Consider the following 13,666-nt stretch of genomic DNA (forward strand, 5'->3'; position numbering starts at 1 on the left):
TCGATTTATATATTCCCATTTTAATAACTTGTGTATGTCCCTGGCTGGCAATTAGTAAGTTTTGTCACTGTTGTTTTTGCTGCAACAGACCAACACGGCTTTTACCCCTCTGGAATTTGTCACTCAGTGTAAAATAATGAGCCAAGTTTCACTGTCTACATTCATTCCATGCACCGTGCTCTGCCAACCATTCCTGCTCATTCCACTAAGCAAGTCAGCTGATTCTGAGCTAGTTCCTGATTGGCCTCTCCCCCTATAACTGCCACACCCGTTTCCAGTTATCCCTGCTAGAACCTGGATTTGTGCTTTGCTTTTGGCCTTATGCTCCTAGGCCCCAGCAGTTGTATTGTTGCACACACACACCCCTGCGAGTGGTGCAAGATTTCAGGGGTTCTAGGACTCAGATTCAGTTTCCTTGGAATGGGGGACAGTGGAGACTGTGGTGTCTCAATGATATATAGTATGGTTTATTTACACATATATACAACCTCAGCCTAAGATGGAGGGGCTCACAGCATTAAAACCCCAAAAGGTCTTGCTCAGTGCTTTTTTCAATAAAAATAGGTGCTGGAACCCACCATGAAGTTGTTACAGTAAGTTGCCAGGTGACTCTGAGCAGCCCTCAACAGATGTTGGTTTGACAACAGCTGCATTCAAGGCCCACAGAGGTGCTAAAAACTATGACAAGCTGTCCCCTAGCTGGTTTGGGGGTTGTCCCTGGTTCTGGTGCAGGCCAAATAAATGTGCCCCTGCCTCCCTTATTTTCTTAAGATTCAGGGGGATGACTAGGGCAACTCGGAAGGACCCTCGCGTAAACCCATGTGTGCGCAACGGTAGAGCCCTGGCTGGAAGGCTTAGAGCCTGCCACCGCTACATGGGAGACAGATTGAAGACCAAGAAATACAAATTGGCCCCACCCCATAGCTTGACCATAGCTAAGAGTCAGGAGGACTCATACAGCTTTTTAAAAAGTGTAGACTCGCACAAGCTGGCCAGCTTCCGTTTTGACTTGAAATGTCAAAAATACATCAATTTTGTAACCTTTCCTCCTCCTAATGGCCTGGGACTGGATCACATCTGTGGCTCACTCAGTATATTCATCTACTCTCAGGCCCATGCCTTGTCATAGGGAGAGACTTCCAAACCTCGTGCAATTTGCAGGGTGGACTTAATCCTGTTTGAGCACTAATGCTGGGGGGAGCCGAACAGGTGCAGGTGTCAGGCCAGGTTGAGGAGGGGATTAGCTGGGAAGACATCCCTGCAGGTGCTCTGGTGTCTCTCTCCACATAATCTGACAAGGGACTAAACTAGTTACCACTAGCAAGGACGATAACATTTATCTGGGGTGCGGGTGGGGTGATGGCAACTTGCCATGGCAAGTTTCTCCTCTGTGGTGTTATTATTCAGGCATGTGTGTGCTACTGCTCACAGGAGGAACCAAAAGAATTTTTGCCATGCTGTTGGGGGCTACATCTTTTTAAAAACAAAATGAGATACTCTATTAAAGCTACATTCTGGATGAGAGCTAGCCTTGATAAAACTTGACACTGTTTTCCAGAACCTCCCCTCCCCACTAGCTCTTATGCCTGCTGCTTGAGTGGGGAAATCCTTGTGTGCAGTGATGTGTATCTTATTAGTATGAGAAACTAAGGATTGGGGGAAACATAGTGTGTGTTATTTTAGTTATAACACTGCCACCTTCCTCTTCTTCTCTTGACTGGCAACAGGGGCCACCTGGCTGCATGAGTCTGAATGACATATGTGCGTGTATATGCATTTGCACACCAGGCCTTTTCTCTGATAGTAACACCATTTGCTCACTCAGTTCCTGAGAATGCAGATGATGATTGTCCCTAACCATTTCCATAGCTGGCATTCCTGGCTCTTGTTTCCAGCAGTCCTGGTTTTCCCAGCTGCTGTTTTCCATTGACTTTTAACACCCTCTTGTCACACAGTGGCTTTGCAATCATTTTGAGGTCTGAACTGATGAGGTGCCGTCGTCTCACCTGGCATAGATTTATCATTAGCTATATGGCGAGTGCCAGTTTCCACACGTCCAGAAGAAAGGTAGAGGGGCTCCCCTCAATGAAATCCACATTACCCTAACCCCTACCCCTTTTAGCCAAATAATACCCACCTCCTAAATCTGTAGGTAAAATGTCTGCCGCCAAGGGTAGGAAGGAAGGAATCTCCCTCCATGCACTGCCACACATCAGGGCTTAAGGAGCAGGGCTCCTGAATGAGGAAGTGTCGAGTCTTTCTTTTTAAAAACTGAGCACAGGCTTCAAGGCATCATGTGCTACAGATGATCACATCCACAATGAAACCAGGGCAGTGATAGAGGCTTGGATTTTGTTTCCTCTGCAGAGGCCTAGCTCTGTTCAGAACCATGTATCTACATAGAAGGAAGACTTCCTTCCTACAACGTCTGGCTCCAGCCTTCCCTCTGTTCTGCTGGTGGGACGTGGCATGAAGTGAAAGGTCTTCCCTCGTGTATCTGGCTTCTTTCTCGTCTTCATTTTCTTCTGGCCTGGTGCTTCAGAAGCCTTCTCCAGCTTCTTCTTCTCATTGGGGGATGGAGGAGGAGGATCAACCGTGATCTGGGGGATGGTAAATGTATGGGTGCGGCTTCCAGGATCCTCCTTGTCATTCTGCGTGTACTCCAGCTGCTGTGCATCAAAGATGGCCTTTGAGCCAGACAGCCGAAGTTCTGGGCTGTACTGGAAGTCAGGCCGAGATGCGCGCAGCTTCTTCAGTTGGGCTCTGCATTCACGTGCCAGATCACGGTCTGAGATGGGCACGTCATGTACCTGCCAGATACAAGGAAAGCTTTTAGGATCTGAGGCCTCAAACCTGTAACTTGGGATTTGGGGCCTGCTGCCTAAGGAAAGGGGATTCCCAAGAAGGCAATCTGGAATGGCTGTCATAATGTTAGGAATCTATCAACAGATAGAAAGTGAGGAAGGGAGAAGCAGAAGAATAGCAGCCGATAAACTGAAAGCTTGTTGGATAGAGGCTGCCCAGTCTGAGACAGCAGAGCCAAGCAGATCTGCCAGCTGACACGTATGTGTGTGTGTGTTTGTACACAGACTAGTGGTTGTGAGCAGAGCTCCTTGAGGCAATGTGTTCAGCTGGTGTTGGCCCCAAGAAAGCTTGGCTGCGGAAAGGTTGTTTTCAGGCGGCCCTTTCCCCATTATTCTGTTGTTTTTATAGGTAACCATACACATAAAAATAAAATTTGGGAGCATGGCAAACACATTCACAAGCACATGTTCATCTTGCAGCCAGGCTTGGCCATGGCTCCCTGTCATAGGATCACAAAGTTGGAAGGGGACTCAAAAGGTGTGAGCATATAAGCTCCAGGGCAATCGTCCCATGGACTATGAAGTTGAGGGGTGCCTAGATGAAAGTTTAACTGAAGCTTGACAATTATCTCCTCCCCATGATCACCCTCACTGGGGCTGCCAATTTTCTTAATCACCTCTTGCTCCTAGGCAGGACTTGCAGTCATTAACAGGTGAACACAGGTCCATGGGGTCACGAAGAGTCGGACATGACTAAACAACTAAACAACAACAACAACAACAACAACAACAACAACAACACTTCTTCATGTCTTCATGTCCAGCTCTACAATTCAATGATTCTATGTCATGAAAAGCTTTGCCTGCTTATTTTTGCACATCAGGAGTCTGTGAAAGGCATAAGAGCAGGTTTTTTGGCAATCCTAACACACACAGAGGGAGCCTGCTGTATCTGATGCAGACAGAAACAAGAAAGGGAGCTGCAGGTAATTTAAATGTAGGGCAGGGATAAGGAACCTGTGGCTCTCCTGTTGTTGCTGCACAACAGCTTTCATCACCCCTGGCCATTGGCCATGCTGGCAGGGCGGGGGCATTAATGGGAGTTGGAGTCTAACAACATCTGAGGGGCCACAGGTCCCCGACCCCAGGTGTAGGATGATCTCCTGTTGCTGCTGATGGCAATTCAGTAGACTGGGTAAAAGTCCCAGGAAGAGGAGCTCCAGTGGTTTCTACCTCAGCCATGAATGTGTCTTCTTGCAGGAGGTGAGCTGGGATACTGCGCAGCTTCTCCAGGGTCTCTACCACCCCTGCGCAGTCACGTAGTTTCTCTGAGGAGCCCAGGGCCAAGCGGATCAACAGCATCCCCACACGAAACAGCACCTTGATCCCTGCGGAAGAAAAATTGGGGCAGATTCACTCAGATATGGTCAGAAACTCCCTTAAACTAGGCCAGGCTACTTGTTTATCTGTCTCTTCTTCTTGGCAGAGTCTTGGCCAGAGAACACCTTCTACATCACCGGCTACCTGACCTTTTCAGCTAGAGGTGGGACCTTTGGTGTAACACGTAGCTTAGAGGTAGACAATCCGCCTTGTACACAGAGGGTCCCAAGTTCAATCCCTGGCATCTCCAGGTAGGGCTGGGGAGAGACATCTGTGTGAAACCCTGAAGGGCTATTGCCAGCCATTGTAGGCAAAACTGAGCTAGATGGACGAATGACCTGACTCAGTAAAAGGCAGGTTCCTATGTTTCTATGCTCCAAAACAAACATTCCTCACATAGGCCTCTGCCAACTCTAACCACTCCATTGAGGCCTTGTGATGTTTCGCCCACAGATTCTCTCTTCCTCCACCCTTTGAATAGGCCCACAGTTCCTTAAGTCCATGACAGCCACTCACCCTCACTGAGAAAGGCATCCCACACCCTCAGCACTGTGGGAAAGGGCAGGCTGCGGGTAAAGAGGCACAGAAACCACTCTGGCATGTAGAGCAGAGGGCCCACGCCATGCTTCTGCAAGTGCTTAAGCGCCTTGGGGCACACCCGGCGCAGAAGGGCAACAAACACTTCGCTGTCCAGCAACAGCGCTTCCTGCAGGAGAAGGGAGAGAAAATGTCGTGGTTAAATATATGGTTGGTCACATGTTCTCAGATACTGTCCCGAAGGACTTCATCCCGTCATAACCCACAAACTCCACCTTTTGCATCTTTCAAAATGAATGGCTCTTTCTAATTTGCCAGAAACTGTTTCCGGAGTCTATGTTGCCCATTTTATCGGGCAGAACTCTTGCACCTCAGCAGCTGTGGGACAGGCCAAAAGGCAACTGCTGACGATTCCCTCACAGTCATTGTGCTGCAGCTCTTGAATCCCTGTCTTTTATTCAGCTATTCAAATGTGCAAAAGCCATATCTTCAAAATGGTGGTGGCCCTACTAGTACTTGAGATGGAGGCCCTACAAATCAGACCTTTCTCTTCCCCCAACAATTCAACCCACACCCACAATAATCCTAGATCAATCTTCCCCAACCTGCTGTCCTTCAGATGTTGCTGGACTCCTCGCAAGTGACCATGTTGGGTGGCGCTGATGGGAGTTGTAGTCCAACAGCACCTCCACCCTCCCCAAATTATCTGACAACCGCTCTCAGAAGATACGTTTAGGGATTTCTACACAGCTCTGCCCTCAGTGGGAAATGTCCCTGACTCAGTGTCACAACTGCTCACTTCCTGTTGCCCCAGGGAGGACTCTCCTCCTTCCCCCAGTCTATTACCATCTTGGGGCTGTAGTAGCCAGGCAGGTAGCAGTCGCAGATCTGCACCAGGCACCAGAAGGCTTGCTGGAAAGGACAAGTAAGCTGAGTTAGTGAAACTTTCAGGCAAATGGGAACTGCGGCGGGGGAGGGGATGGAGGCAGGAGGGAAGGGAAAGGAGTGTGATGGGAAGAATGAGAGAAAAGATGCTAATAAAGAAGAGGAAGGAATCATGATACCAATAGGAACGAAGGGCATCCCTTCCAAGTGCCATGGAAAATCCCAGACATCCCATTCTTTTTGTGCAATATCTTGGTGCCTATTTTGGGTGTTGTGATCTTGCACGCTCTCACACTGCACTCGCGCCCCCCCAGTGCTTTTTTGGGGTGAGAGCATGCCCTAGAAGATACACAAACTTGGTTTTGGGTCAGAAAAAGTCAGGCAGTATGTGTAACTTGGCCTGAGACTCACCTCTGCAGGCATGTGCATGAGCAGCAGAGCACCTAGCGGTCCCTGGGCCTGACAGTAACCCTCCTGGGGCCGATACACAGTGTAGGCTTTCAGTAGCTGCAGGAGTCCTTGCTGCCTGTAAGGGAACAGAGGCTTAGAGAGAAGACCGGAATTCACAGACACAGCCTTACATTTACCATATTTTTTGCTCTATAAGACTCACTTTTTCCCTCCTAAAAAGTAAGGGGAAATGTGTGTGCGTCTTATGGAGCGAATGCAGGCTGCACAGCTATCCCAGAAGCCAGAACAGCAAGAGGGATTGCTGCTTTCACGGCGCAGCGATCCCTCTTGCTGTTCTGGCTTCTGAGATTCAGAATATTTGTTTTCTTGTTTTCCTCCTCCAAAAACTAGGTGCGTCTTGTGGTCTGATGCGTCTTATAGAGCGAAAAATACGGTAGCTACACCCATCCAATCCAGCCAGAAAAAGCAAACCCGCTCCACTTTCCTGTTGTCCTACATTAGACCACAGGCCAGATTCAATGAACTGGTCCTGTTAGAGGAAGCCCATGCAAGGACTTCCAGTAGCACAGCAGGGCTTTCTCACCTCCACTCTCCCCAAATCTGCTCTGGAGGGTTGGGGGAACCCCTAGAACAGATTTAGGAGATACATGGGGTAGGAGAGGGGGGAATCACTTGCACTGATGAGACACATTACTCAGCCCTCCTTTGGATAAAGCCCTATGTGTACAAACTGCTTTAGACATTTGAATATGAAATAGCTTATAAATACTGCCAATAAATAAATGAATAAACAGTGTCAGCTGCCTCGGAATTGGGCATCCTAAAGAATGTCATTTAGAAACAAGCAACCCTCAATTGCCAGCTCTCATGCTTGTGGAGGAGAGGGGGGAAGGAGGAAATGAGAAAACAAATGCAGCGTTAAGCGTCTCTTCCAAGTGGTCAGTGAAATAGTACAACCCATGGCTTGACCTCATTTCATGTATACACCAACAGCTTTTGAAGCTACCCTGTTCATCCACCCCATCAATCTTCCTTCCTTCCTGCTCTATTTCCTCCTTGTTTTTCATGGCTTTTAAAAGTGGTTCCCCCCACTTCTCTCCTTCTGCCGCAGCTACTATTCTTTTGTCCCTCTGCCCACCTATTACCACATTTGATGCCCTTTTCTCCCCCCCCCACCTTTGTTTTCTAATCTCTTCCATCCCAATCCTTGCTAGATCATTCCAATTTGTTTGAAAAACTAAAGCCTAAAATAATTACGAAAAGGAAATAAGTGTATGCATATATAGCTGATGTTCTGTGTGCAGAATCTGGATTACTGATTTGTTTATTATAGTCCCAGGGCATGCACACTGTCTGTTTGGCCGCATTCTGGCAATGCAGGAAGAGTGTTTTGGAGCACTGGTCTTCAAAGGGAGCTGGGTCAGGACCCACTACTGAGTTCCAGCCTGAACTGGGGTGGGTCGGAACAGCAGCACTGCCGCCAGGCAAATATATAGTAAAAACACATCAAGAAATGGGTTCCCAAATGCATGTCTGGGTTAAAGGTGGGTCCCAGGTCTGAAAAAAAACTATTTTGGATGACTCCTTAGATTCCTCCACAGCAGCTGGGTCCTTCTGTTGTCACAACAGCCAGACTAGACGATCACTGGGCTAGATGGGGCAAAGAATCTGACTTGGGCTAAAGCAGTTTTCTATGCCAGCAGCATCAGAGAAAAATAAGAACCCAGTCTTAGCACATTAGATAGTACTAAAATGATAATGATGAAACAAGGTAGCTAAAATGACAAGAGGAAACAAAATGACGTAAGAGGAAACAAAAAACAAAGAGGAAACAAAAAAAGAAGTTTGAACTATGTATGGGTTGAACTATGTCAGCTGCATGTAGGAATAAAGGCTCTTTGGCTCCCCCTAGAGGAAATGAAGCAAAAAGAAAAGCAGGGCTCCCTTGGGTTGGTTACTATAGTGTCATACGGTCCCCTTGTTCCAAGCGGAGATCGCAACCTGTACTTCATAGAAAGCTTCAGTCTGTTTCAGAAGACAATGAAACAGGGCTTCCCATGTGCGACCTCTCCCCTGCCTCTGGTCACATGTCAATATATCAAAAGGAAACAAGTTCATGTTACCTGTGAGGAGGAGAGGGAGAGGGAGAGGGAGAGGGAGAGAGAGAGAGAGAGAGAGCGCGCTATGCTAATGTAGATAGGAGTGCAGTACAGATTAGGTACTCTGAGGCTGAAATCCTATTTGGACTCAGTGAGGCTTGCTTCTGCATAGACATGTATAGGATTGCACTGCTAGCCTGACAGGGAATCTATGGCCATCCATATGTTGTTTGACTTTCAAAACTCACCAGCCCCAGCCAGCATGGCTAGGGTCATACAGTGGGAGTTGTAGCCCAACAACATCTGGAGGGCATCAGCTTCCCTGCCCCTCAGCTACAGGGTGATAGATTGTGTGCAAGTATTTAACTGTGGCTGAAATAATAATACTCTAATGATCTAATAATGTTGATTTTTGTTTATGTTCTGTCTTCAAGGTTTCTGGGAGATTCAAATTGCACTGGATGTGCTCTCAAGTGCAACCCACCTTCCCCGGATGCCTACAAGTAAATAAATGCCCATTACGAACATCAGGACTGCCTTGCTACAAATTCATGTTCGTCTCCTCCAGCCTTCAGTCTCTGCCGCAGGTCTGCCAGACGCCCCTGAAAACTCACAAGCAGGACATCAGCATGGTGACGATTCCCTCTTGTGCGTCTCCATTAATATTAATGGCGTAAGAGTGCGTCTTTTGCAGCCACGTTTAAAGGCAATACAATTTGCTGCTTTGTCTCTGGAGGGAACTTAGGCAACTTGGCTGCTGTTGGCAAGGCCTTCCAGGTTGTGATCTCATGGACAGAGACTGTGTGTGTAAAGTGTGCTCCAGCCAGTGGTGGAGGAAGCCGCTTGGGCACCTGGGGCGGGGCAAGCTGCCCATAGGGGCAGGGCAAGGACAAGCCGAGCTGCCCAAAGGGGTGGGGCGCACCATGGGGCCTCCGGAGTCTGCCTGCCTCCTCCCACTCTGTTGCCCTACAGCTGAAGGGAGGCAGCAGGTGGACCGTTTTGGCAGCGCGGAGCCTGCGCGTGCTCAAGCCACTGCGTCTCTCCCAGGTGAGATGCATGGCTTGGGCGTGCTGCAGGCCCTGCAGTGAGTGCTGCCCGGCATTTTGTCACCCCCAGTGGTGACACCCAGGGCGGACCGCACCCACCGCACCCCCCTTCCTCCAGCCACAGGTTTGCTTTCCTTTGTGAGGCTCTCCTGTAACTCACAACATGTGATAGAACGTCAGGCTTGGAAATTTGCTCATTTCACTTCCCTGCTATCAAAGCCAGAGAAATGAAAGTGTAATAGGAACATAGTAAGCTGCCCTGCATCACATCAGGCTGCTTGCCCATCTAGCCCAGTATTGTCCACTTTGACAGGCAGCAGTTCTCCTGGTTCTCAAGTAAATATCTGTTCCATCACCTGCTACCTAATGCTTTTTATCTGGAGATGCCAAGGGTTGAACCAGAGACCTGCTGCATTCTCTGCCGCTGAGCTATGGTTCCTTCCTCAAACATGGAGATTGTGGACAGCGTTCAACAATATAGTTGCATGTGCACACAAGGATGACCACTAAGTACAAAGGAATTCCTCCTCCCCCTGCCCCCGGCCATCTCCAGATCTGCTCTGAAGGGTTGGAGGAAGCCCTAGAACAGATTTAGGGAGTGCACAGAGGGACCAAAGGGGTAAGAATGTCCCATTACACAAGGAGAAATTCACTTGAGGGTTACGTTGAATAGAACCCCATGTCTGCACCTAGGCAACTGGAGAATGGTAGAGTACACCCGTTCAAGAATTCTGTTTAAATATAAAGGGAAAAGGAACACCAAAACTGTTTTGTTGTGGGAATGAGTGTCAGAAGCCCATTTACTAGTATTTGTCCAGTTTTGTTTTCATTTAAAGTTTGGATGTGTGCTCCCCTGTTCAAGTTCTACAGCAAGATTCCATGAAACCTCCACATTAAATGAAGAAGCACAGCCAGCCTAGCCTTCTTTCACTTTCATATGGCTTACAGAAGAAGCATGTTTACATTTTATTTTAAAAGTGTTTCTTACGCTGCATTCAGGAAACTTTAAACCCTATGGTAGTCTATTCAGAAATTAATCTGCCTCCCCTGTTCACATTATTAGCCCTTCACTTACCCAGGCCCTTCAGGGGACAGAAACATCTCATGGAAAGGGAACTGGCGATGAATGTCCTTTCTGATGGTCTCCACCCATTGAGGATCACCAGGTATCTCCTGTAGCTCCTACAACAACAAACTACTTTCAGAATGACCTGGATAGAAGGGTTACTAGATTCAGGAGAGATCACACACACACACACACACACACACACACAGACACACATACACACATGCTGAAGACACAGACTATTCCTGAAGGAAGTATATATAGTTCCAACTTTTTTAGCCGCAAACAGACCTAGATAACTTTTGTTGTTGTTTCAATCATCTACATTTTACCAAAATTGCTGGGCTTTTCATCTGCTGCTGTTTTAGTTTTGTAATTGGGTTGTTTTGGATGTATTTAAACATTGTTTCAGATTGTTTTTCCATAGATTGTTTGTGAGCTGCCTTGAGAAAGCTTTGCCCTGAAAGGCAGTATATGAGTTGATTAAATAAGTGGAAACATGCAAAGGAATAAACAAAGGCAAGGTCAAGGTTTCCTTCTAGCCAGAATGAAGAACAGCAAGTTTAACAGCCCAATCCTATGCATGTTGACTTAAATTCCATTATCTTAAAGGAGACTTACTTCAAGGTAATTGTTTGTAGCATTATACTGCACTGCGCAGCATTCCTTACTTGCTATGAGAACTGCTCTAGCCATAACTATGTCTGGGCAGCCACCAGATGATAATGTAAAATATCCAAATCAGCAATCTCAGCCAGTAAGAACAAGGTGATGGGTTGCCCAACGAACCATGAAATGAAATGAGGGTTTACAGGAAGAGGACATGGAAGAAGAAGATGAGGAGGCGAGTAATGGCAGAAACTGCAGCAAGCAGAGACCTACAGGAATGTCAGAGTGCAAGTACAGCTGCACGAGATGTGACCTCACCTGGTACTTTCCGGGGTTCCTCATCATTTTGGCTTGTCCTCCACACAGCAGAGGCCAACAGCGGACACGTAAGGATGAAGGGATCCCCTTCCGGCATAGCAGCTTTACCTGAGCCAACAGACCTCATCAGTAAAACAGTGATCCTGTACAATGCTCCATCATAAGGTGGACCCAAATGCAGGCCCATCATAGAGCCAGTCAAGGCTGGGGCCAGAGATAGCTGGCAAGTGTCCATCTTGTTTCCCATGCCTTTTAACATCCACACGAAACCCCTGAATGAGGGTCAAGTGCAGATTTAGGGCAAGGTGTCATCGGTGTGTGGTTGATGATGATTCCCAGCTCTGTTTCTCCTTTACATTTCATTTTGTTAAGGCTGCAGAAATGCTAGATTGGCGCCTGGGACCAGTAATGGACTGGAATAATTTATTTTGAGAGTATATATTGGATTCATTTATTCTGAGAGTATATATTGTCGTTTCATACAACATATAACATGGTAGTGTACAACAATATATACAATAACATATAAACCACAATGAAATCAGTAAAAAAAAATGCATATGTTAGGAGATCAATAAACTAAAACTTAGTCTCCTTGACAAGATGGAGGTACTGTGGATATGTGGTTTATCAATCAGAGGAGGTGTTATTCAACCTGGTCTGAATGCGGTTGCACTCTTTTCCTAAACAGGAATGGTTAACCTATGGTCCTCCAGATGTTGCTAGACTACAACTTCCACCAAGCTTGAACCATAGTTCTGCCATGATCTCTTCTCACTGTGCTAGTATTTGGAGGAAGATCAGGGAGGGTAGATTTAAAAAGGCTGGTGAATACCCTTGCTAGGGGAGGAGCATGTCTCTAAAAATGTGGAGCAAATTCTCATTGTGTAGGCAGAATATGGGCTGTTGTTCTCTGTCTATGAGTCAGTGAGAGAAACTCCTTGTGAACGTTATTTTCTGATCCTAATGGGACTCATCAAATGCTCCATTTAAAGAGGATAGCAGTATCAACAATAAAGCAAATTATCTCCAATTTCCTCTTACCTTTCTGTAACGCCGGGCCATGGTTTTCTCCCAATGACTTGTCATCTCCAGCCACTTGGTCTCACGGTGCCGGATGAGCTCAACTGTGGGCTGCCCTAGGCTATATGTGGGAGAAACAAGAAAGAGGCTGAAGACATCTTCCTCTTCCCTCACTTATTGGCCACTTTCTTTTTTAACGCATCCATCATGTCTCTTTAGATGCACCTAGCCAATCTTACAATGTTTAATTTATTGAGGGCTGCTTATAATTTTTTTTAGTGCATTTTCAAATTATTTGCAGTTCCTCTAGAGGCTGCTATGTATTAGGCAACAAACGAATCAAATAATACTAATGTAAAAATGAGGCAAGTTGTCATTCCTTCAGATCCACCTCAGAACCACTTTCCTTTGAGGTGCAAATGCAAAAATGGCCACTACTACAGGGAGCTACTTCAGAAAAAGCACACTCATTTCCACCCAGAGACAGGCCTCAGGATGTTGATGATCTTGGGTTCTGGGCAGCTTTCTATGGATTTAGCGGTCCTGAGTGATATAAGACCTTAAAAGTAAAAAAACAGCACTTTTAATTGGGCCTGGAAACAAATCAGCAGCTAACATAGTAATGTCAGAACCAGTGCTCAGGGCCGTCTTAAGCATATCCGGCGCCGTGGTGCAAAGATCCCTCCGGCGCCCCCTCCAGCGACTCCAAAACAAGGGAGGGGGCAGTGGAAAATGTCCTCTGCCTCCCCCACTGCCCTGATCCCTGGCCTGGTGGCAGCGATCAAGCAAGAAAACGTGCTGGCGGACATGCTCTCCGGCGTTGGGGCGCCAGAGAAGGCAGCCCAGGAAGGCTGCACACCGCCTTTCACCAGGAAGCAGGAGGAGGACAACGACCAGAAGCAGGGCCGTCTTTAGCAGATGCAGAGGTTTAGGAAGGAAGCCGCACGCATGCCAACCATATAGTTGGCGGGGCGCAGCTGGCAGGCGTGCAGGGAAGGGGGAGGCTGCTGGCGAAGCCGCACAGCTCCCCCACTCTATGGGCGCCCCTGAGAGGCCAGCGCCCTGGCACAACGAACCACTAAGACCAATGGGAAAGATGGCTCTGCCAGTGCTATAAATTCACATCTTCTTGTCCCAGTTATGGATCTACCCACCATGTTCTGCTCTGTTTGTGATTTCCAAACAGTCAAAAGCAGCCCCATGCACTTCAGGTCTGTGGGATCCACTTTGGGTTTTTCTCTTAGAAACCCAAGGCCCATCAGCTGGAACTCGGTGCCAAATAGTGACTCAGGCAGGCAGGCATATGCTAAGAATTAAGAAGCAGGATGTTTCTGAGCACATGCTCAGCCTAGGAACTTGTGAGCAGTTCACATGTCCCTTTGCACACAAATCTGTTCCCGTTTCCTTCCCCTGCTTTTCTTTTTCAGCAGCCTAATCAGAAAGGAGAAAGCTTTTCTGTTGTTGACAGCTGTTGCTGATCTACTGCAG

The 13,666-nt window shown here is 47.4% G+C and overlaps 2 protein-coding genes across 4 annotated transcripts in view; both read right to left on the reverse strand.

Moving 5' to 3' along the window:
* The window catches only part of MAX (MYC associated factor X), a 703,696-nt gene that overhangs the window by 276,870 nt on the left and 413,160 nt on the right, over positions 1 to 13,666 (reverse strand). The gene's annotated exons all lie outside the window — the stretch shown is intronic.
* TBC1D10C (TBC1 domain family member 10C) overlaps positions 1 to 13,666 on the reverse strand; it is a 19,835-nt gene continuing 6,169 nt past the window's right edge. For all 3 annotated transcript variants that reach the window (XM_083443362.1, XM_083443363.1, XM_083443364.1), the window contains exons 3-10: positions 12,200 to 12,299; positions 11,156 to 11,263; positions 10,238 to 10,344; positions 6,018 to 6,132; positions 5,568 to 5,633; positions 4,701 to 4,890; positions 4,038 to 4,192; positions 1 to 2,810 (exon numbers count right to left, since the gene is read on the reverse strand). In XM_083443362.1, coding sequence (XP_083299488.1) covers positions 2,382 to 2,810; positions 4,038 to 4,192; positions 4,701 to 4,890; positions 5,568 to 5,633; positions 6,018 to 6,132; positions 10,238 to 10,344; positions 11,156 to 11,263; positions 12,200 to 12,299 — 1,270 coding nt within the window. In that variant the 3' untranslated portion in view covers positions 1 to 2,381. The remainder of the gene's footprint in view (positions 2,811 to 4,037; positions 4,193 to 4,700; positions 4,891 to 5,567; positions 5,634 to 6,017; positions 6,133 to 10,237; positions 10,345 to 11,155; positions 11,264 to 12,199; positions 12,300 to 13,666) is intronic.

This window comes from Podarcis tiliguerta, assembly GCF_965153285.1.
Source record: "Podarcis tiliguerta genome assembly, chromosome: 1".
In the NCBI taxonomy this organism is placed as follows: domain Eukaryota; kingdom Metazoa; phylum Chordata; class Lepidosauria; order Squamata; family Lacertidae; genus Podarcis; species Podarcis tiliguerta.